Source organism: Podarcis melisellensis (genome assembly GCF_964234715.1).
Source record: "Podarcis melisellensis genome assembly, chromosome: 8".
Classification (NCBI taxonomy): Eukaryota; Metazoa; Chordata; class Lepidosauria; order Squamata; family Lacertidae; genus Podarcis; species Podarcis melisellensis.
Window position 1 is genome coordinate 75174764 of NC_138540.1, and position 22936 is coordinate 75197699.

General features: G+C 45.0%; 1 protein-coding gene across 2 annotated transcripts; it reads right to left on the reverse strand.

Moving 5' to 3' along the window:
* Nucleotides 1–3241: 3241 nt before the first annotated feature.
* On the reverse strand, nucleotides 3242–19904 carry LOC309375488 (sialic acid-binding Ig-like lectin 14). Of its 2 annotated transcripts, none has more exons than XM_081921229.1 (7): nucleotides 19730–19904; nucleotides 18697–18828; nucleotides 17166–17579; nucleotides 16516–16815; nucleotides 14736–15053; nucleotides 6338–6460; nucleotides 3242–3592 (listed from the first exon to the last, which is right to left on the reverse strand). In XM_081921229.1, the coding sequence occupies exons 2-7, from the start codon at nucleotides 18806–18808 to the stop codon at nucleotides 3555–3557; spliced, it is 1305 nt and encodes a 434-aa protein (XP_081777355.1). In that variant the 5' UTR covers nucleotides 18809–18828; nucleotides 19730–19904; the 3' UTR covers nucleotides 3242–3554. The 2 variants fall into 2 exon arrangements, with proteins under 2 accessions (XP_081777355.1, XP_081777356.1); XM_081921230.1 differs by having other exon boundaries at nucleotides 19885–19903.
* Between the last annotated feature and the right edge of the window lie 3032 nt (nucleotides 19905–22936).

Consider the following 22936-nt stretch of genomic DNA (forward strand, 5'->3'; position numbering starts at 1 on the left):
GATAAATACCTTACCCTCACAGCAGTACCTATTTATCTACTTGCACTGGCGTGCTTTCAAACTGCTAGGTTGGCAGGGGCTGGGAGCTCACCCCGTCGTGGGGATTCAAACCACTGACCTTCTCATCGGCAAGCCCAAGTGGCTCAGTGGTTTAGACCACAGTGCCACCTGTGTTCACTCTATATGGCTGCTTGAAATGGTGTGTGGGTGTGTACACATACATACACACACACACACCGTGGTCTTCCACTTGGCCTTTCTCCGCCCTGCATTTTAGAGACGCTGTTTTTCCCCCCTTCTGTTTCCCTTTTATCACTTCTGCTTATATTTATTGTGCCTGAACAAAACTGGTCTTGTTCCAGCAGAGTCCTGCCAGATCATAGCTACAGTCAGAAGCTGAAGATCCGAGGGAGCTGATCCACTTGCTACAAGGTAAGGGGCTTTGTGGTTTCCTTTTGTGATTTTTTTTGTGTATATTGGGCTTATTTAAACTGTGTAACAAGCCTTGGAGCTATTTGGTGAAGGGTGGGATTTCAATGGACCCCAGTGGGGGGAGGATCCCATTGTAGTTGTTGGGACAGGGCAGTTGCAGGATCAGAAGACAGTACTACAAGATCAGTGCAGTGTGATTACACCTGTGGAGTCAATATAGGTCTCCTGCGTATATAATATTAAGGTGATTAAAAGAAACAAAGCAATACAGAAAAAAAGAGGGAATGAAGGGGAAGCAATATACAATATTCTGATATATTCTAATATAAATTGGTATAGTGTTAATGTCCTAATGTTTATGTAAATGTTAATAGCCTACTACATCTTGTATAAACTCATTCCAAATGTTATCATATTTATCCATACAGAGTCTGCGCCTGTAAGCAGCCAGTTCATAAATTGTGTGTGATGTCATATCATCAGTCCATTGACTGAAGGGCATCATGGCTTTATTTTTCCAATTCCTCAATATCAATCTCTTGGCCACCATTAGGGCACGGAAACTCCATTTCCATTGTCCCGTTGATAATTTCCACACTGCAGGAATATTGTTCAATAAAATTTTCTCCGCTGAAATATTTAACTTTTTCCTGTACAGTCATAGTTGCACAGTCCATCCAGCACTTTCTCCCAGAACTTGTTAAGTACAGAACATTGTACAAACACACGGTAGATTCCGGTGTATAAGATGACTTTTTAACCCCGGAAAAGAGGTTAAAACGTCGGGGGTCATCTTTTACGCCGGGTATGGGCAGCGCGGAGCGGAGCCCGCCCGCTGTTGCTACTGCAGCTGCTCCGAAGCAGCAATAGCAGGCGGCAGGCTCCGCTCCACGCTGGGCAGCTTTCTCCTGGCGTGGAGCTGCCCAGCATATTAGGCGACTGGGCTTATAAGACGAAACCCCAAACTGAAGCTACCAATTTGGGGGGTCATCTAATACGCCCAGTCGCCTAATACACCGGAATCTATGGTACAGTATGTTTCAAAGAGGCATTGTCCTTGCCACATCTCCAGTGCTGAGCTATCTTAGCTAACCCATTGTTATACAACCGTAAAGGAGTCCAATAAACTACATATTATTTTCTATGTACCTCCTGGGTATTGAAGCTGAAACATTTCCCCACTGTCAATATAGCTCTCCTGCATGTAAATTTGCTCCATGATAACTGTACCACTTTCTCACCCTTCTCCCTTCTGGTAAACCACAGAAATTCCAGTGCTAGAAGTCAAGTAAGCACTGCCACCCCACCAACGACTGTTGGGAGGGTCTCCATCTTTATCCCCTTTAACAAATGCATGGTAGAGAGAAATTCAGTTCACAAACCTTGCACAGTTACTGTATTTCCATGGTGGTGGCCTTGCATTTGCTCCCTCTACTTCGACAATCGTTGCTGCCCCTAGTCTAGTGGCGGCATTTAAGAATATATCCTTTATATCCTGCAAGCTCCAGCTTTATTCTGCTTTGGTCAGACCACACCTAGAGTCCTGTGTCAAGTTCTGAGCGCCACAGTTTAAGAAGGATATTGACAAGTTGGAATGTGTGCGGAAGAGGGCAACCAAGATGGTCAAAGGGTCTGGAAACCAAACCTTATGAAGAATGGTTGAAGGAGATGGGTGTGTTTGGCCTGAAAAGGAGAAGATATGATAGCCATTTTCAAATATCTAATGGGGTGACACAAGGAGGATGGAGCAAGCTTATTTTTTTCCTGCTCTTGAAGGTAGGCCACAAACCATTCGCTTCAAGTTACAAGAAAGACAATTCTGACTAAACATCAGGAAGAACTGTCTGACAGTAACAGCTTTACGAGAGTGGAGCAGACCCCCCCCCCCAGGAGGTTGTGGATTCTCCTTCCTTGGAGGTTTTTAAGCAGAGGTTGGATGGTCATCTGTCATAGATGCTTTAGCTAAGATTCCTGCATTGCAGCGGGTTGGACTAGATGACCCTTAGGGTCCCTTCCAACTCTACAACTCTATGATTCTATGATTCTATTTATATCCTGCCTTTTTCCAAGATTGGGACTCAAGGATTAAAGATTAAAACGACGCTGATAAAGAAAACATAGAAAAGAGCAATAGTTTAAAACTGATTAAATTATGATAGAATTTAAACAATACTAAAACATATTAATTAGAACACAGACTGAGCTTTTTAGCAGGACTGTGCTTTTCAACTTTCCCTACTCACCTTTAAATAAAGAAACAGGACTTACAGAACTGAGACTGAGAGCCATTTTAAGTTGTGAGGGAAAATACCTCTGTATATATGTGGAGTGGCATTCCCTCCTGACAGTAAAACTGAAAAACTGCTGTGTAATCGTTCTAGGGGTTGCTCGTGCGTAAACCGGCGCCACACCTGGCTGGGTTGCCTGAGTGAACCTTTTATGTCCGGACAGCCACTCGACCGTGGCTGTCTCAATCGCTGGCAGAATCCGTCAGTGGGCGTTTCTTGAACTTCTTCCAGCAAAGAAGCTCTTTGACGCCTAGTCTCCGCCTACTCTCCCTGCGTGGAAGCCTTCTGCGCAAGGAGGGCGTGGGCAACGGAGGACCCCTACTCTCCCCGCTGGTCCCCGGCAAGGAGTCATGGGACCGCCTCGCCGATTCCCCCATCTGCCCCCCTTCTCCACTGGTGCTACGCTGATTCCCTTCCCCAGAAGGGAATCAGCCTCTCCCCATCCCGGGACGCTCTCTGGAATCCCTCTGGAGCCCACTCTCTCCCTCTGGCCCTGATGGCAGTTCCCTGACATCCTGTGTCCTGCCTCTCTACCCATTTAAGAAGCCAGGTGCAGGTTTCCTCTGAGACACCCTCTGCTGGTAAACAATCCATTCTTGGTTTCCTCTCCCTTCGGTCCTTTGGTTCCAGCAGCCAAAAATGGATTTTGCTTTTGATTTACGTCTACAGTGGAAGGTACTCTACCCTCTGTCAGCTCCATCATATAATCTAAACTGTGCATCGTTGGGGGGATGCAAACATGAAATAATATACAGCATGTCATGCGTGACTCATCATTTATGACCCTCACTTGTATTGAATGGAAAATATCAACATGCACTGTAAAAACTGAAGTCAAATCACTGGTACGTTGGTTACTCGCCGACGGAACGCTGGAAGAAGGAGAATAATGAGAATTAGAACCATTCCAAATGCTCAGGCCCAATCTTAGTCTCAGCTCCTTTATTCTTTTTTTGTCTCCTGTTCTATTTTAGGAGCTATGGGGCACCAGGAGCAGTTTTAAAGAGACCCTGTGTTTTTAGTTATTGCGCGCCTCTTAAGAGTCATGTATCTATGTGTCTTGATTGGGTTATTCTTGTTTTTATTATGTATTTTGTGCTTTTATATTGTGCTTTTATAATTTGAACCACACTGAGACCTGCGCGTATAGGGTGGTATAAAAGTTGTTGTTGTTGTTGTTGTTACACTGGCTACCACTTAGTTTCCATGCTCACAGTGCTGGTTTTGACCTATAAAGCCTTACGTAGCTCAGGTCTGCAATATTTTTATTTATTTGGACTACTGCTTGGACTACTGCAATGAGCTCTAATTGGGGCTACCATTGAAGGTGACCACTACAACTAATCCAGAATGCGGCAGCTAGACTGGTGACTGGGAGTGGCCGCCAAGACCATATAACACCAGTCCTGAAAGACCTCCATTGGCTCCCAGTACATTTCCGAACACAATTCAAAGTGTTGGTGCTGACCTTTAAAGCCCTAAACAGCCTCGGCCCAGTATACCTGAAGGAGCGTCTCCACCCCCATCTTTCAACCCAGACCCTGAGGTCCAGCTCCGAGGGCCTTCTGGAGGGTCCCTCATTGCGAGAAGTGAAGTTACAGGGGACCAGGCAGAGGGCCTTCTCGGTGGTGGCACCCACCCTGTGGAATGCCCTCCCATCAGATGTCAAAGAAATAGACAACTACCTGACTTTTAGAAAACATCTGAAGGCAGCCCTGTTTAGGGAAGTTTTTAATGTTTAATATTTTATTGTGTTTTTAATATATTCTGTTGGGAGCCGCCCAGAGTGGCTGGAGAAACCCAGGCAGATGAGCAAGGTATAAAAAATAATAATAAAATTATTTATTATTACATTTATATACCACCTTTTCTTCCAAGAATCTCAAGGTGGTGTACATGGTTTTCCTCCTCACCCCCACCCCCATTTCATCTCCACAAAAATCCAGCGAAGTAGGTTTGGCTAAGAGATGGTGCCTGGTCTGAGGTCAATCGGCTTCATGGCTGAGTGGGAATTCTAACCCTGCTCTCCCAGGTAGTAATCCAACACTCTAACCATTACCTCAATGACCACCTCTCCCCATATGGGGAGACCTTACTGGTTTCATCCATCTTCCTTACCCAAGAAGCTGCCTTTTTCACTGGTGCCCCTCTGTCACCTGTGGAATGCTCTCCCCAGAGAAACATGCTTGGCACCACCACCATCCATGTTAAGGTTCCACGCTAATACAGTGGTACCTCGGGTTACAGACGCTTCAGGTTACAGACGCTTCAGGTTACAGACTCCGCTAACCCAGAAATCGTACCTCGGGTTAAGACCTTTGCTTCAGGATGAGAACAGAATCGCGCAGCAGCAGTGGGAGGCCCCATTAGCTAAAGTACTGTCTCAGGTTAAGAACAGTTTCAGGTTAAGAACAGACCTCCAGAACAAATTGAGTTCTTAACCCAAGGTACCACTGTAGGTTTTTTATTCAGTCTGGGAGTTACAGTGAACTGTGTGGTTATTAGCAATGACAATAACTATAATAGATTTAAACTACATGCACCTTTCACCATAAGCTCCCAGGCAGGGGCGGAGGAAGGGGGTGCAGTGGGGGTGGTCCTCCCCATGTGTCACCACTGGGGGGTGACAAAATGCCAGGCGGCACTCCCCACAGGCCTGCAGCATGCCTGAGCCATGCATCTCTCCTGGGAGTGACGCGGTGGCTTGGGTGCCACAGGCTCCATACTGCCCCAAACGGTCCGCCCGCTGCCTCCCCCATCCCAGCTGTAGGGCAGCTGAGTGGGAGGAGGCAGGCAGACTCCTTGGAGGCCCGACGGAGCATCCTGCCTCAACTCGGGGCAGGTCGTGCCGCCCCAGGTGCTCTATCAGCTTGCTCCGCCGCTGCTCCCACGGTGGGCCACAACAATGTTAGAAACAAAAACAATCCCAGCTAGAGTGAGTCATGTGGTGGAGCTAATCTTTTAGTGGGGTAAGTAGAACTTGTGCATCTTATTACATTACTGGAGAAGCATTTTAGGTATTTTCTATGGCACACTGTTTTCAGTTTTCTGGTTTGTAATTGTCGTTTTTGCTGTTTACATTTCATCTTGATCACTTTTGAGTATAGACTGTCAGATGTTATCAGTGATGATGATGATATAAAAGGTAAAGGTAAAGGTACCCCTGCCCGTACGGGCCAGTCTTGACAGACTCTAGGGTCGTGCGCTCATCTCAATCTAGAGGCTGGGAGCCAGCGCTGTCCGCAGACACTTCCGGGTCACGTGGCCAGCGTGATGAAGCTGCTCTGGCGAGCCAGCACCAGCGCAGCACATGGAAACGCAATTTACCTTCCCGCTATAAAGCGGTACCTATTTATCTACTTGCACTTAAGAGTGCTTCCGAACTGCTAGGTGGGCAGGCGCTGGGACCGAACGACGGGAGCGCACCCCGCTGCGGGGATTCGAACCGCCAACCATGCAATCGGCAAGTCCTAGGTGCTGAGGTTTTACCCACAGCGCCACCCGTGTCCCCGTTGATATAGTAATGATGATATAGTAATGGTTAAAAACCACCTCTATCTGATCTCTGGGGAAAGAACACAACCCCAGAATCTCTGGTTCCAGAATATATTACTCACCTAAGAAGGAGCAAATGATGCCCCCTGAAATGGCAAGTGCAGCAATGACCCCGAAAACGATCCCAGAAATCATCCCACTGCTCAGCTCCGTCTTGTCATCATGTGGTGATTTGGTCACTGCGCCTTGGATAATGATGGCAACATTTTATTACATTTCTATATCAGACACCTGGCCGAGTTTTCTGGGCAGTTGCGTAAACAAGGAATTGCAAAATACCACCCACACAAAAACCAGAATAAAATCCCTCCGAAATAAAAGATTTCCGAGCCTTTTGGATGCTCACCAGATCACAACTCTCACCAGGCCTGCTCTGCTTTTGCCTGGCTGAACTGTCAAAATATGGCCCTGGTGAGATGTGTTTGCTAGTGTGTGTGTGTGTGTGTGTGTGTGTGTGTGTGTGTGTGTGTACAAAGAAAATTGCAGTGGTTGCCTCAGCCACTTTTGCCTGTGACTATACGCATCATTGGCATAGGGATCTCAGTGCAGAACCTGAAGCACCCAATGTGATCTCCCTTCATCGCTTGCTGTGTCAACCTGAAACTTTGCAACCAGCTTCAGCACTGCCTGTCTCATCCAGCGCTTCTGTTGCTCTTGAAAGGCAACTCTTTTTTTAAAAAAAAAATATTTTTATTAAGTTTTTAGAATATAGAAAAACAGAAAGAAAAAAAAGGATAGAAATAGAAGATTAGAGTACATAAATAGCCAATTTCCATATTCTTTTTCCATCAATTCTAAGGGACTTCCCCACAACCTCCCAATCCTGCGTTATCAAAAATGTATATTTTCAGCAATTTGTTATCTTGTTTCAATAATATATTGTATCTTTCATTTTATCATGTTACCTAATTTCTTAAATATTGTTACCTCAGATCTTATACGTTCTGGATTTAACACAATAAAGTTGTTTCGTTGTTGTACCTCAAACTTCTTATGTCTTAATTTCTTTTCCTTAAGCTTAAATTTGCCAAAACTGTAATTTCCTAAAAGGTGCATTTTTCAACATTCATACAATTTATAATGTTTTTCCAAATAGTCCTTAAACTTTCTCCAATCCTCCTCAGTTGTTTCTTCTCCCAAGTCTCGGATTCTGCCAGTCATTTGAGCCAATTCCATGTAGTCCATCAACTGCGATTGCCATTCCTCCAACGTGGGTAAATCTTGTGTCTTCCAATGCTTTGCAATCAGGATCCTTGCTGCTGTAGTAGCGTACATAAAGAAAGTTCTGTCTTTCTTGAGTAACCTCTGGTCCACTATGCCCAGAAGGAAGGCCTCCGGTTTCTTAGGTATGGTAAATCTGAGTACCTTTTTTAGTTCATTATGGATCATTTCCCAAAAGGCCTTCACTTTCGGGCAAGTCCACCAGAGGTGAAAGAATGTCCCCTCCGCCTCCTTACATTTCCAACATTTATTGTCAGACAAATGGAATATCTTAGCAAGTTTGACTGGGGTCATGTACCACCGGTATATCATTTTCATAATATTTTCCTTCAAAGCGGTGCACGCCGTAAATTTCAAACCGGTGTTCCATAACCTTTCCCAGTCTTCAAACATAATGTTATGCCCGACATCTTGCGCCCATTTTATCATGGCGGATTTAACTGTCTCATCCTGTGTATTCCATTTAAGCAGCAAGTTATACATTCTCGAAAGTAATTTGTCTTTTGGCTCTAACAGTTCTGTCTCTAGTTTCGATTTTTCCACCTGGAATCCAACCTTTTTGTCTACTTTAAAAACCTCCTGAATTTGAGCATAGTGCAACCAATCTCTCACCTTATTTTTTAATTTTTCCATGCTCTGCAACCTCCAATTGTCTCCAACTTTTTCAATTAGTTCCCAATATTTAGGCCAATAGGCCTCCATGTTAAGTCTCTTACGTGCCTTGGCCTCCACCGGTGAGAGCCATCTTGGAGTCTTACTCTCCAATAAGTCTTTATATTTTGTCCAGACCATCAAAATTGCTCTTCTGACAATATGGTTTTTAAACAATTTGTGCACTTTAGCCTTGTCATACCACAAATATGCATGCCACCCAAAGGCATTATCAAACCCTTCCAGATCTAGGACGTCGGTGTTCTCCAATAAGATCCAATCTTTCAACCAGCAGAAGGTTGCGGATTCATAATATAACCTCAGGTCTGGCAGGGCAAATCCCCCTCTTTCTTTCGCATCAGTTAGTATTTTAAACTTTATTCGGGGCTTTTTGCCCTGCCAAACGAACTTAGATATATCCTTCTGCCATTTTCCAAAACATTCCACCTTGTCCACGATCTGTAGGGCCTGGAACAAAAATAACATTTTTGGCAATACATTCATCTTTACGGCTGCTATTCGGCCTAACAAGGAAAGTTTCAATCTTGACCATATTTCCAAATCTCTCTTAATTTCTGACCAACATTTCTCATAGTTGTCTTTGAACAAATTCAAATTTTTGGAGGTCAGATACACCACCAGGTATTTCACTTTTGTAACCACCTTTAGTTCAGTTTCTTTAAGAAACTCATCTGTTTCTGTAGTTGTCAAGTTTTTTGTTAAAACCTTGGTTTTTTGCTTGTTTAACTTAAACCCTGCCACCCGACCAAAATCTGAAATTAATTCTAATACTCTTTTAGTACTAGAGACTGGTTCCTGTAATGTTAAAACCAAATCATCTGCAAATGCTTTCAATTTATATTGTTTCTCTCCGACCTCAATCCCCTGGACCAACCGGTCCTTTCTGATCATATTTAGCAACACCTCCAGAACTGAAATGAACAACAATGGGGATAGGGGGCACCCCTGGCGTGTCCCTTTTTCAATTTTAAATTCCTCTGTCACATTGTTTACTATCAATTTGGCTTTTTGTTCTTTATAAATTGCTTCTATACCATTTTCAAACCCCCGCCCCACTCCCATCCCTTCCAAATTTTTCTTCATGAACATCCAAGAAATGTTGTCAAAAGCTTTCTCCGCATCGATGAAAATTAAAGCCGCTCTAGTATTTAGATTTGTTTGTAAAAGTTCCAGAATATCGATAATATTTCTTGTATTGTCAAACAAATGCCTACCGGGGAGAAAGCCTGCCTGATCTTTATGGATCACTTCGTTTAATACTTTTTTAAATCTATTTGCCAAAATATTCGCAAACATTTTGTAATCCACATTTAGGAGTGAGATGGGGCGGTAGTTCTTAAGCTGGGTCTTTTCAGTTTCTAGTTTAGGTATCAATGTGATGAAAGCTTCTTTCCACGTTTCCGGTGCCTTCCTCCCTTCCATGATCTGGTTACAAACCTCCATCAAAGGTTGTATCAAATATTCCTTTAGGACCTTATAATAATTGGAGGTTAGTCCATCAGGGCCTGGAGACTTGCCTAATTGAAGATTTTGAATGGCACTTTCAATTTCTTGCTGTGTAATCTTACAATTCAGGGTTGTTCTCATTTCCTGGGGTATTTTTTGTAATCCGTTTGTTATAAGGAATTGTTCCACTTCAGAAGCTTTTTGTGGCCCTTGTGCGTAAAGATCTTTGAAGTATCTCTGGAAACACTTTCTGATTTCCTCGGGTTTCTGAACCATTCTCCCTTCGATCTCTAGATTTGTAACTGTATTAAGTTTTTGTCTCTTTTTCAACTGCCAAGCTAGCAGTTTCCCACATTTGTTAGCTGATTCAAAGGATCTTTGTCGCATTTGTTTAATCTTCCATTCCACCTCTTGATTTATCAATTTCGAATATTGTGCCTGGAAAAATTTCACTTCTCTGAGTACTTCCTTCGACTTGGGCTTTGATCTTAGTTTTTTCTCTCCTTCCCTTATTTTCTCCAGGATCTTCTCCTTCTTCTCATTCCAGAGCCTTTTCTTAATCGTATTTTGTTGAATTAGAAACCCTCTCATAACTGCTTTACTTGCGTCCCAGATTGTTCTTTTTTCCACAGTGGTGTTCAAATTTATCTCGAAATAGTCCTTTAAAGTTTTTGGGGCCTTCTTGACAATCTCCTGATCTCTTAATAAGGTGTCATTCATTTTCCATCTGAAGGATCCGGTTGTGTTTAATCTCAGTTCCACTTTCAGGGCATTATGGTCGGAGCAGGTTTTTGGGCAGATTTCCACTTTTCTAGTCTTAGGTGTCAGTCCTCTAGTTATCCATATCTGGTCAATTCGTGTCCATGTCAGATGAGCCTCGGAAAAGAAAGTTCCTTCTTTCCCTAGAGGGTTCTTGACCCTCCATATGTCAATTAAGTCCATATTGTCAGTCATTTCAAAAAAGGTTTTAGGTAGTCTTCCATCTTTCGATATGTTTGCACTTTGTGACTTATCCATGTTTACAGACACAACCCCATTCATATCGCCCAGCATAATGATGTTGTCATAATCTAAGTAGTCCAGCATACTCTCATGCAGCTTCTTGAAGAATTCCGATTTCCCCTCATTTGGGGCATATATTCCTAATATTAAGAATTTTTCTCCTTGTGTCTGAATTTCAATTGCCAAAATTCGACCATGTTCATCTTTAAATAAGAATTTCGGTGACAGGCTCTCCTTAGCATATATGTCCACACCTCTCTTCTTAACTTTGTCTGATGAGATAAATTCTTGGCCTAATCTCTTATTGATTAACACTTTTCTGTGAAGCCTTGTCACATGTGTTTCTTGTAGGCAGATAACATCTAATTGTTCTTTTTTCAAAATATGAAAAACTTTTTTCCTTTTTTCCGGGGAGTTTCCACCATTTATATTCCAACTAAGCAGCTGCAGAGACATCCTGGTTCAATTAGCGGGTTCTACAATGGGGTATCTAGGTTGTCCTCCGATCCCGGAGGTGGTAGAGCTGGTCCAGATCCAGACGGTGTAGCTTTCGAAGATGGTTCCGGTGGTGGTGGCCAAGAAGCCCCAGCACCTTTTTGGAGGTCCTCCTCGTGGTCGTGTAGGAACTTCTGCTGGTCCTCCGGTGATTTAATTTTCGTTTTCCTTCCTTTGTAAGTGAATGATAGTCCTTGTGGAAACTCCCACCTATAAGGAATTCCGTTGTATCTCAGCAATTTAGAAAGATCTCTATAGGTAGTTCTGAGATCCAAGAGATATTTGGGTATGTCTCTATAGATTTCAGCCTTTTTACCTTCTACCTCCAAGGATTTCTTAAAATGTAGGCCTAATATCTTGTCTCTCTCTTCTCTTGATCTCAGAATAACTAAACAGTCTCGGGACTTGTCTTTCTTTACAGATCTTCCCAGTCTAAAGGCCGTCACAATCTTAAAGTCCTTGTCTTCCTCAATTCCCCAAAACTTGGAGAACAGATGTGTCAAAAATCCCTCTAAGTCACCTTTCTCCAGTTCCGGGATAGCCCTTATCCTGAGGTTATCTTCTTTACTTTTCAGTTCAACTAATGACAGGTAGGCTTGTTGTTCCCCTACCTGTCTTTTCAGAGGCCTTACTTCCCCTTTGATCTCATCAACCTTTATATTCGCCTGCTCTGCTTTCTGGTTGGCTTCCACAGCCAGTTTGTAGTTTTCAGCCGTAGCTCCTTGCAGTTTTTCAATGGCCTGGGTATGCTGCGAAACCTGTTCAGTTAATTTTCCTATGGAGGATGTAGCCTGATCAATTTTTAATGTTTGATTGTCCACTTTTTTATTTAAAACCGCTAGTTGTTCCAAAATTTGCTTCAAAACTGTTTCAGATCCTCCAGTTGCCATATCTTCTGCAGCAGGCTGTTCAATTTCCACCTCCTGTGCTGTCAGCACAGTTGGGACTGATGATCTGCGTTGATGGGTTAAAGTTGTTTGAACCAATTGCCCTGGCTTCTTTTCCTTTTCTTTTTCTCTAGCTTTGGCTGCTCTTGTTTTCCCTACGCCGCTCATTCCACACCTGCCTCTGTTCAAGGTCAAATAGTCTTTTAGTCCATGAGAAAGACAAGTCCAAAGAATAAACAACTTGACCACAAAAAATCACAATATAACACAGTTCCCAGGCCTCTATACCTCCACAGTCCTCTAGGGGGATGTTTCAAAGTTTTCAAAGAAAGGAAGAATTCTATTCCGCCATTAAAGTTCCTATATTCCCCATGTTAAAACTTTGTAATTCCAAAGAACAAAAGGAAGGCTCCCAGAGCTTTCTATTTCTTAAAATCTGGTCACAAGGTGTCGAGAAGCTTCCCAGCAACAATGTTCACACTTTAGTCTCTCACACTATGCAACAATTTAACCTTCAGTAACAGTATCTGCAGTTTGACAGTTCTCTTTTATACGCTGGCAATCCGTGTACTCGGTTGTTATTTTTACTCCGCAAGACTCAAGAATAGGAAGAAAGTTCCAAAGAAAAAAAAAATCCACCCGTTTGATAATCCTTTCCCTTTTATCTTCTAGATATAAAAGTCCAGCAATGCACCTTTGTTACTCTTTTTTGCGAATTTCTCATTTAAATGCTTCAGCCCACTTCAGAGCCCTTGCTTTGATCTAGTCAGCAAGATCGGGAGACGGACTTCCTGTTACTCGCCTCCCGTTTTCAGCCAAATTTCATTAATTTAGTCCAATACTTGGTACCCCTTACTCACGGGTATGTTGCAGCCAAATCCGATGTTTTCAAGAAGAAAGGTCGGCGCTCATCGGCAGCAGCAGCGCGGCTTTGCTTCCACGAAAAGAGCGATGAACTCACAGCGCCGCTCCCCCTTTCCCGTTCCGGAGCCCCTTATGGGGTCCCTTCTCCGTTCCTGGGGGGGCTTTTGGCGCCCGCCGAGTCCCACGGCCACAGGCTCACTCTGCCTGTGGTTTTTCTTGATGGGTCTCCGCTTCGCCGTAGCGGACGACCCTTTTTCGCGGAGCCCCTCTTCACAGCACGAAGAGGACCGCCATTGCCATTTCGCGCCGCCTCCGGAAGTCTTGAAAGGCAACTCTTAAGGGAATCGGCACATCTCAGCAAGCAACTTCACTCATGTAAAGAGTGCCAGAGGGAGTGTGTCAGTCCACAACGATTGCATGGTTGATTAACTGAAGGCATCATTATGTCAAGGTGATCACTGGAAGCAAAAGGGAAATTCTAGCCCTGACTCCTGGTTTACTTTGGCCCCACCACCCAATTTCCCTTTTTGGCTTTCCCCACTTTTAGCAAGTGCCTTCAGAAGGTCTGCCATAAGAGCAATATCAGGATTGTGAAGAGGGCGGCATCCTTTAAGAGTGATTTATTTATTTATTTTTGTATAAAGTGTCTCTTGCATGGGCTGAATAGTCTAAAGGCATGCCTAGGGGAGAGAGGGACAGATTTAGACTCCCTCAGAGCCAGCTCCATAGATCTTCCTTGCCCATGACCAACGGTCTTCTGGAAAGGTTCCCAGGAGAAAGGGGCAGGCAAGAGACCATCTCAATACCTGCTGCTGCAGGACACTTCCTCCCAAACAGAGCCATCCACCATCAACTGCCCTGTGGGAAGGATCCCAGGAGAAAGGTGAAGATAGCTCAGGTTAGAGCATGGTGCTGACCACACCAAGGTTACAGGTTCGATCCCCATAAGAGACAACTGCATATTCCTGCATTGCAGGGAGTTGGACTAGATAATCCTCAGGGTCCCTTCCAAATCTATGGAATAAATGTGGGTCCTGCTCCAGCTGCTCTTTCCCTTCCCCTCCACAGGATCCTGTCAGAAGAATCCCAGGAGAGGATGGGTATGACGTTAACATATGAGAGTGCTGGAGGTGAAATAGTTAAACAGGTTACCCAATCAGGACCCGGGGGGTGGAGTCAGAGGGACTATAAAACCAGCTCTTGGAGGGGCAAAGGGAGGAGTATGTTGGGAGTTGGGTGGTTGGTTGGAGTGGGAGTGAATTGGGATAGAGTTGTGGGTAGGTTGATTTAGTGTAGTGAAATAGGTTGAGTCAGGAATAGTTAGGGGCTAGGAAGATAAGTAAATATCTGAGAGGTGGTTTAGTGAGTGAGAGCAGGTAGCAGAAGTTATAGGTCTGGATAGGCACCCCATGAATGTAATTGACCAATACTGTTTATGAAACCACATGCAATAAATAAACAAAAGTACCAGGTAGGGCCTGGGTGGAGGCAGCGAGAAATAAAGTGGTGGCACAGGGATCAATAAAAGGTGAAACATAAAGGGACCCTGTGTGATCGCCACAATGGGACATAGGCAAAGACCATCTCAGAGCTTGCTCCAGCAGAACCATCCCCTCTTCACACACAACGTTTGTGCCATCAACTGCCCTGCCTCAGAGATCTCAAAAACTTTTAAAATATATTGATATCGTTTCCTTTTGTGGGTGGGGTTAACTTTGGAAGCATTTGTATCCTGAAAGCTGGCATATAAAAATTTGCATTCAGATAAACACAATTAAAAATGATATGCAATCCTTGGGCTTTCTCCTGGAGATGTGTAAATGTTAGCAGACCATGCATGAGACTTAAAGATGAAGTGGGAAGGCATGCTTACCGGTACTTGTCACGTTGAGCTCAAAGGGGACCTTGATTGTGACCGCCCCATATTTATTTGCTCCGGTGCAGGTGACTAAAGACTTTTTCTGGCTATCTAAGTCTCCTGGCCAGCTCAGGGTGCTGGTAACCGTATTGCCGTCAACCCTGGAGAAGAGTTTCATGGCCTCTGATCTCACAGTCTCATTTACAAGCTTCCCATCCACATGCCATTGAATCTTGGATGGAGGCCAGGAGTGGATAGAACAGAAGCATAAGTGTCCTTTCTTCTCGTACTGGCACGTAGTGCTCCCCATGGAGGTGGTGGCCTCAGGGGGATCTGGGAAAAGATTTTGGAAAGCCAGGGTGAATGAATCCAATCCTGGGCTATTAACTTACCTGGCATAGCTATGACAGAGCGTGAGAGGCTTCTGGGATGCAGAAGGTGAGCCACAGCAGTAAACTCTGTCTTATGCAGAGGTCACACCTGGAATGGGGTAGCTGCATCCCAAAATGACCTGGCCAAGCATTAGGAGAAATGGGAGCTGTAGTCCATATCTTCAGGCATGGGGTGTAGGCTCTTGCCACTGGCTTGGAGTAAAGATTGATGGGGCTTCTAGTTCAGACAGCTCTGCTCACAGATGTAGAGCCAGAAGAAAGGCCAGTTGGGTGGTGGAGGGCAAGTGTGGTGCCAGCATATAAAAGGAACGTAGAGGGTACCTTTTATCATACGCAGCGGTTATGTAAGATAACAAAATCATTTTGGGAAATGATATATAATGAACTGGAAAAAAAAGGTTTAAAATAACTTTTGTCAAAACAAAAAAACCTGTAGCCTTTGCTTTTAGGAATTATAGGTACTGAGATTCCAAAAGATCAGAAAAGACTTTTTATGTACACGACAACAGCTGCACGAATGTTATTAACTCAAAGATGGAAAGAAGCAACAATCTCGACTAAGGAAGAATGGCAAGCCAAACTGCTGGACTTTGCCAAAATGACAAAACTGACTGGGAGACTGAGGAATCAAGAAGATAAGGACTTTAAAAAAGAGTGGCGAAATTTTATAATTTACCTAAGAGACCATTGTAAGCAAATCCAGACATTAGCTGGACTTCAAGAATCACTTGTAAAGCAATGAGGTTTATATATAATTTAGAGAAATGAAAATCATGGAGAATATAATGACATGTAGATGGTTGTTGTTGTTTTTTAAAAAAACTGTTATTAGGACCCATGAAAGCGATGGGGAAGGGGGAGCCACAAGATTCAGAGAAATGACTATACAAAGAATTTTGCTATTAAAAAAAATTCAATAAATAGATAAATAATAAATAAATAAATGGAGTGTAGAAATGATCCTGCCATGTACAGGCCAGTAAGTCTTCAAAACTTAATACCGTTGTTGTTTTTTCATGTATAACACGTCCCTGTGTATAAGATGCCCCTTATTTTGGGGGATGCAAAATTGAGAAAATGGGGGGAAATTGCCCTGAGTTGTTGAGCTTTCTTGGGGGCGGGTGACCCAGGGTTATTGAGCTTTGGGGGCTGTTGGGAGTTGGAGTCCAACAAGCTCTGTAGGGCACCAGATTGAGGGAAGGTAAACTTGTGCTCTTAGGGGATGAGGTGCACGGCAACATTGTGACACAGACCCCACTTGTCAGAAAGTGGGGGCACTGAGGGCACCAAAAAGGGAACTGGGGAACCCAAGGGCAAAACAGGTTGTGGGGATCTGATCTTCGGGGAGATGCTGAGGGTTTGTGGATTTGAATGCAGTGGAAAGAAAAGAGAGAGCTACTCACAGCCAAAGGCAATGCGGGTGGATTGATGGACTGTTTTCTTCAAGTTATGGTATCTGACGCTGCAGGTGAGGACTTTGCCCTCATCATCTAAGGAGGGCGTAAAGGTGATGTCACTTCCGTATGTCTTACTCCAGTCGCTCACTGTCGTATGCCAGAAAAGTTTGACGTGATTCTTTAAATTGGCATTCCAGCTGACTTGGGGTATATTGTCTGGGCACACTCCTGGCATGAAACATCTGAAAGTGGCTGGTTTACGCCAGACTACCTCTGATGGCTTCGCAATATTTGGCTTCGTCAGATCTAAAGAAGTGAGATTCACCGGGAAGGAGAGAGAAGAAAATTCACAGGGCATTGAGTAGGATGCACGAGCCCTGGATTAAGGGTGGGATTTCTCAGTCACAGACATTTTGCCACTCTTAACTCCCACCAAGGTTGTCATCCTTTCGTTCTCATGGGCCTCTTCCCCTACACACACACACACACACACACACACACACAGAGTTAAGAACTGCATGATATCCTGGAAACTAACAGTCCACAGGTCCTAATGCAGTGTCGGCACAATTTTGAAACATTCAAATCACCCTGAAGTGCTTCAGAGTCTCTTGCTTCTAAATCCTATATTTAATGCTCCTAGGAGAGCCACCTACCTGTCAAGAAAATCTGAGGTTGAGTATGAATTCGTTTACTGAAAGAAAGAAAGCTGAATCCTTCTCCTTTCTCAATTCGCAAGTAGTACCAGCCCACATCTTCTGGCCCCATATTCTTGATGCTGAAGGAGCAGTCACCAGTCTTAGGATCTCCTGTTAGCTTGAAATGGGTCTTGGTAAGATTTTGATTTTTGTTATTGGTGCAGACAATTTTACCGGGGATCCAATATCCGGGCCAGATCCAGCTGTGGGATTTATCTGCATCCTTAAGCCAAAAGGCATATAATGGCCCAGACTTTTCCATGAACCATTTAGGTGTAGTAAACCTGCAGGCAACATAGGCACAGAAACCTTTCTGTACAGTGATAGTTTGGGCCACTTTGATGGAAAAGTCGAGGTGCTGGGCCAGCACGCCTGCCAGAGAGGGAATAAAAAAGATTTAAGTGTTATCTAGAAATGTTCAGTTAAAACAAGCTCAGTGTTCTCCTCCTCTAGGGTAGCCACCTGAGCATTGCCTCCCCAAAAGACTTGCCAATGTTTTGCCTGCCCCTGAGAAAGGGCAAAGAAAGACACTTGCATAAAACTTGAATAAAATCTGCAAAAATAATCCTCAGAGTACTGTACTGGCTATCCCTGATTATTAATCACTGTCCTTGGAATTGTCCAGGATGCTGAACGACTTCTCTTAGCACGCTTGAGTTCTGCTTCTTGCCATTTAAGAGGCTTTAAGAGGATCAGAAGGTCGGCGGTTCGAATCCCCGCGATGGGGTGAGCTGCTGTTGCTCAGTCCCTGCTCCTGCCAACCTAGCAGTTCGAAAGCACGTCAAAGTGCAAGTAGATAAGTAGGTACCGCTTTGGTGGGAAGGTAAACGGTGTTTCCGTGCGCTGCTCTGGCTCGCCAGAAGTGGCTTAGTCATGCTGGCCACATGACCCGGAAGCTGTACGCCGGCTCCCTCGGCCAATAAAGCGAGATGAGCTCCGCAACCCGAGGGTTGGTCACGACTGGACCTAATGGTCAGGGGTCCCTTTACCTTTACCTTTGCACTCCCTGCCTCTGAATCCCTTGCCCCAGCTATCTGCTCCAAACCACTGCACAACCCCACCATCCTCAATCTGACTTCATTGAGCGCCTACTTGCCTACCTTCTTCCCCAGAACCTCCTCCTCCAACTCTGTGGAGCCACTTGTAGGCTTCAGCAAGGATGGAGACAAATCTAGAATCAGTTGACTCTGCCAGTCATTGGCTCTGGCTGTGTTTGCTGTTGACTCTCTTGTCTTCATCCTTACCAGTCTAAGTGGACACCAGCGATCCAGTGGACAGGAACATTGGTTAAAAAAAAATATCAAAGCATTTCCTCACCTTGTCAATTTCACATCAGAAGGGACAGGGGAGAGGTGGTAATGGCAACAATAGCGGACAGGAAATAAGATAATGATGGGTGACTGGGGGGGGCATAAGGACTTGGAGAAATCATAAAAAGACAAAGGAATTAGTGATTTTCTTCCTCTTCATTTCTGCACATGGCTCTTACCTTTGCAAAGTAAGGCAAGGATTAGGGTTGCCACTGTCGCTAGAGAGGACACCAAACCTTTTGTCTTTGAGGAAGGATTGGCAACCTGCCAGCTATTCTCTGCCTCCATCATCTTCTGGCTACAAAGGAGATCTGTCAGAGGGAAAGAGGGAAGGGTTTGACAAGAAGGAGAATTGTGACTACAGGCCACTGAAAGATTTCTGGTTGTGCTTGGGGAGGTCTCATCAGCGATCCTTGCAGCCCAATCCCAGGCATGTTTACTCAGATGTAAGTCCCATTGAATTCAGTGGGGCTTACGCTCAAGAAGCTATGCGTAGGCTTGCAATCTTAGATAAAAATCATGCCAGTGGTAGGACTATTTTAATTTATTTGATTTAACTAGCAGGTAAATCTGTCAAAATTTGCTCCTCCATTTCTCGCTTTCCCAATCTTAAGACCTTAATGATTCCACATCCGTTTATGAGGGGGTTTTTATATGTTATTTTTTTTACTAAACTATGCATTATAATACACAATTTACCTCCTTACGTGCATTTTTGTAGATGGTACTTGACTGGAGCTGTACATCAAAATTCAGGGAAGTGTGTGAATGGCTGTGTTTTGTTTCGCATAGTGTTGCAGAAAATTGAATGGAGAAGACTCATCTTTAAGAGAGCCAGTGTGGTTAGGAGCGGTAGACTCATAATCTGGTGAACCGGGTGCGCTTCCCCGCTCCTCCACAGGCAGCTGCTGGGTGACCTTGGGCTAGTCACACTTCTCTGAAGTCTCTCAGCCCCACTCACCTCACAGAGTGTTTGTTGTGGGGGAGGAAGGGAAAGGAGAATGTTAGCCGCTTTGAGAGTCCTTTGGGTAGTGATAAAGCGGGATACCAAATCCAAACTCCTCCTCCTCTTCTTCTTCTTCTTCTTCTTCTTCTTCTGATTCTTCTTCTTCTTCTTCTTCTTCTTCTTCTTTAAATGAGAACCAATTTTCCAAATGCCCCATCCCTACCCAGATGTAACCTGAAATTGCTTGAAATGTGATTCAATCTCACCTCAAAATAGCAGCAGTTTGGAAGCCCCGCAATCAGCTGGATGGGGGGAAGAGAAGAGGGCACTGATGGAGTCTAAAATACTTAATGAACCTTGACTCGTTTTTATAAAAATCTATAAACAATGGGAAGTCTAATTTTCCACTTCTCTCTCCTACCTCACTGCCTCTTATTCATTCTAAGCAGATTCCAACTGCCTTGGAATATTACATCACAAAAGATGCCCATATTTTCAAAAGGCAAGGACATTCCACAGATTTGGATGAATCTATTCATTTCATACAAACGTTTTATTTTGTTTTTTAGAATTGGAAGGGACCCCAAGAGTCATCTAGTCCAATCACCTGCAATGTAGGAATCTCAGATTTCTTTTTCTCAGTTTTCAAATATACCGTATATACTCGAGTATAAGCCGACCCGAATATAAGCCAAGGTACCTAATTTTAGGACAAAAAACTAGGAAAACTTATTGACTCAAGTTTAAGCCGGTTCACCACACCACAAACCTGGTGGTGGCGGCAGGAGAGGAGGAAGAACAAGAAGACCGAAAGGGCTGCTTTCGGGCTGCTCGCTCCTCCCCCACCGCCGACAGCGTCAGAGGTGGAGGAGGAGGAGGAGGAAGGAGCAGCCGCTCATTCATCTGCCACTCGCAGGAGCAGGCATAGGAGCCCGGTTGGGAGAGGCACAGCACAGCGCCGCTCCCAGCCGCGGCTCCTGTGCCTGCCCTTGCGAGATGCGGGCAGTGGCAGAGGGACGAGCAGGAAGAAAGGGCTCCTTTCTTGCTGCTCATCCCTCCGCAGCTGCCTGCCTCACTCGAGTATAAGCCGAGGCAGGCTTTTTCAGCATAAAAAATATGTTGAAAAAGTCAGCTTATATTAGAGTATATACTGTAAGTGCTCTGCGTTCCCCCATTGTCATGAACTGGTTGGATGCAAAAGAATGGTGGGAGGAACAGGCTAGGAAACAACAAGAAGGTTCAGAGCCCCGGGAGTGGAGGTGGGACAATGATGAGTGGTCAGAGGGAGAAGAGGAGGTGTCGGAAGCTGAGGAAGTAACAGGGTTTAGTGAGCTGGGAGACTCTGTGGAAGAAAGAAGTCCAGAATCAGAGGTGGAAGCTGAAGCAGGAGGGTGGGAGGAGAGAGGTCAAGAGGCAGAGATGATTCAGGCTGGTGACGAGCCATGGGTGTCTTGCCCTCCTGCTGTGACAAGCTCCCCCCTCCCCTCCCCATTGTCTTCCAGAACCAGAAGAGTCATGAAAAGGGCAATTAAAAGATTAGTAGCACCCAGATGCAGCCTCCAATTGCTTGTGGGGGGGGGAACCATGGAGAAGAGGGGACTTAGGCAGTGGTGGGAAGGTAGGGACCTTCAATCTCAACAACTGCTTCATGTGGGGGCAAGACCTACTAGGGATGGGTTGCTGTGCTCCTTAGACTTGACACTCTACCAAGCCTGTGCAGTCTGTGGTTTTGCTAGTAAAATGTTAACTCTAACTTGTGTGATTTACTGCAGTCCTGTCAGATATCAGTTTTTGAATTTGTGCAATGTTTGGCATGTGGGTACCTGTGGCTTTTTCAGTGCTCTCCTGTTGCGACCTTTCCCCCTGGTATCGTATTCATTTAATTGATGCTGCAACATTTCACACTTTTGTGAGTCACTTGGGGAGATTTGTATGCCCAAAGGCCAGTATGCAAGATCTTGGAAACAAATGGTGCCCTGCCCTTTTTAGAATGGGAGTATTCCTTCTGATGCTCAAGAATTTTCCAAGGCAGTTAGACCCAGTTAAGGATCAATAAGAGGCAGTGAGGTGAGCCAGGGGGGAGAAGTAGATTTAATACAGTGGTACCTCGGGATATGAACGGGATCCGTTCCGGAGCCCCGTTTGCATCCTGAAGTAAACGTAACACCGCTTCTGCGCATGTGCGTGACATCATTTTGAGCGTCTGCACATGCGCGAGCGGTGAAACCCGGAAGTAATGCGCTCCGTTACTTCTGGGTCACCACGGAGCACAACCCGAAAATACTTAACTTGAAGCTACACTAACCCGAGGTATGACTGTATGTGTCTTGTGTGCATTATGTTTTAAGGTATTATCTATACCCCTCTACCCCAAGCAATCCAATTAAGTGTATTCTCCTCTCCCTTTCCTTGCCTGCAGTCCTCCAGTTATGAATTGAATCAGTTCTGCATTCCACAAAGCAGAGTGGAGGCTGTCCCGTGAGGGTTAACTGTGCATTTCCCACCAAATTCAGCCACACCTGAAGGTTTCCTTTCTCCTTACATACTACCAGTCCATATAGTGGCCCAAATTATCAGCTTCCTCTCTGTCCATCTCAGTGTCATCCTTGATGTCAAGGACGTGCTGAGGAGGGCTGCACTGAGGAGGCGTGATAGGAGTCACCCCCTCCCCCTGATCCTGAATCTTCCCAAGAACAGGAGGACAGTGTAGGTTTGGAACAGTGGTTTGCAGAGGGGCATAGTTCAGAAGGCAGAAGCTGGGAAATACTGGATGGGGAATAGCTAGAACAGGGGTAGGCAACCTAAGGCCCATGGGCCACAAGCGGCCCACAGGGGTCGTTTAACTGGCCCACGAACCGCTCCCAAACCGAGCTGCTCGCTCAGTGAGTCCCCGCACGCTGCACTAAACCAGCACAGTGACTCACTTCTGTGGTGCCAAAATTGCGTCTGCGCAAACACCAGAAATTGTGGGCACATGCGCTCATGTGTGCGTGTGATCCGGCCCACAGAGGGATCTCCGCTGGAGTGAACCAGCCCAGGCAAGGTAAACCTTGCTGATCTCTGAGCTAGAAGAAGAAGAAACACTGTGGAAGAGATGGTTGACAGCTTCACAGTCATTGGACAGCATTCCCCCACCACCCTCCCCAAGGCTGAGAAGAGCTCAAAAAGTCTCAGAACAGAAAGCCCAGAGGATAGAAGTTCAGATTACAAGATGTAGGAGTGACAAAGATTACTGTACTTTTCTGTGTATAACACGCCTCCCCATGTATAAGAGGCCGCCTATTTTGGGGGACTAAAAATTAAGAAGATGGGGGGGGAGATTGCGCAGAGTTGTTGAGCTTCTGGGGGGAGGGTGGCCCAGAGTTGTTGAGCTTTTTGGGAGGGTTGCCGAAAAACACTCACCCGCCTGGCCGACACTAACACTTCCCGGCCCAATTGCCACAGCAGCAACCAATCAAGCACACGTCTGCGAA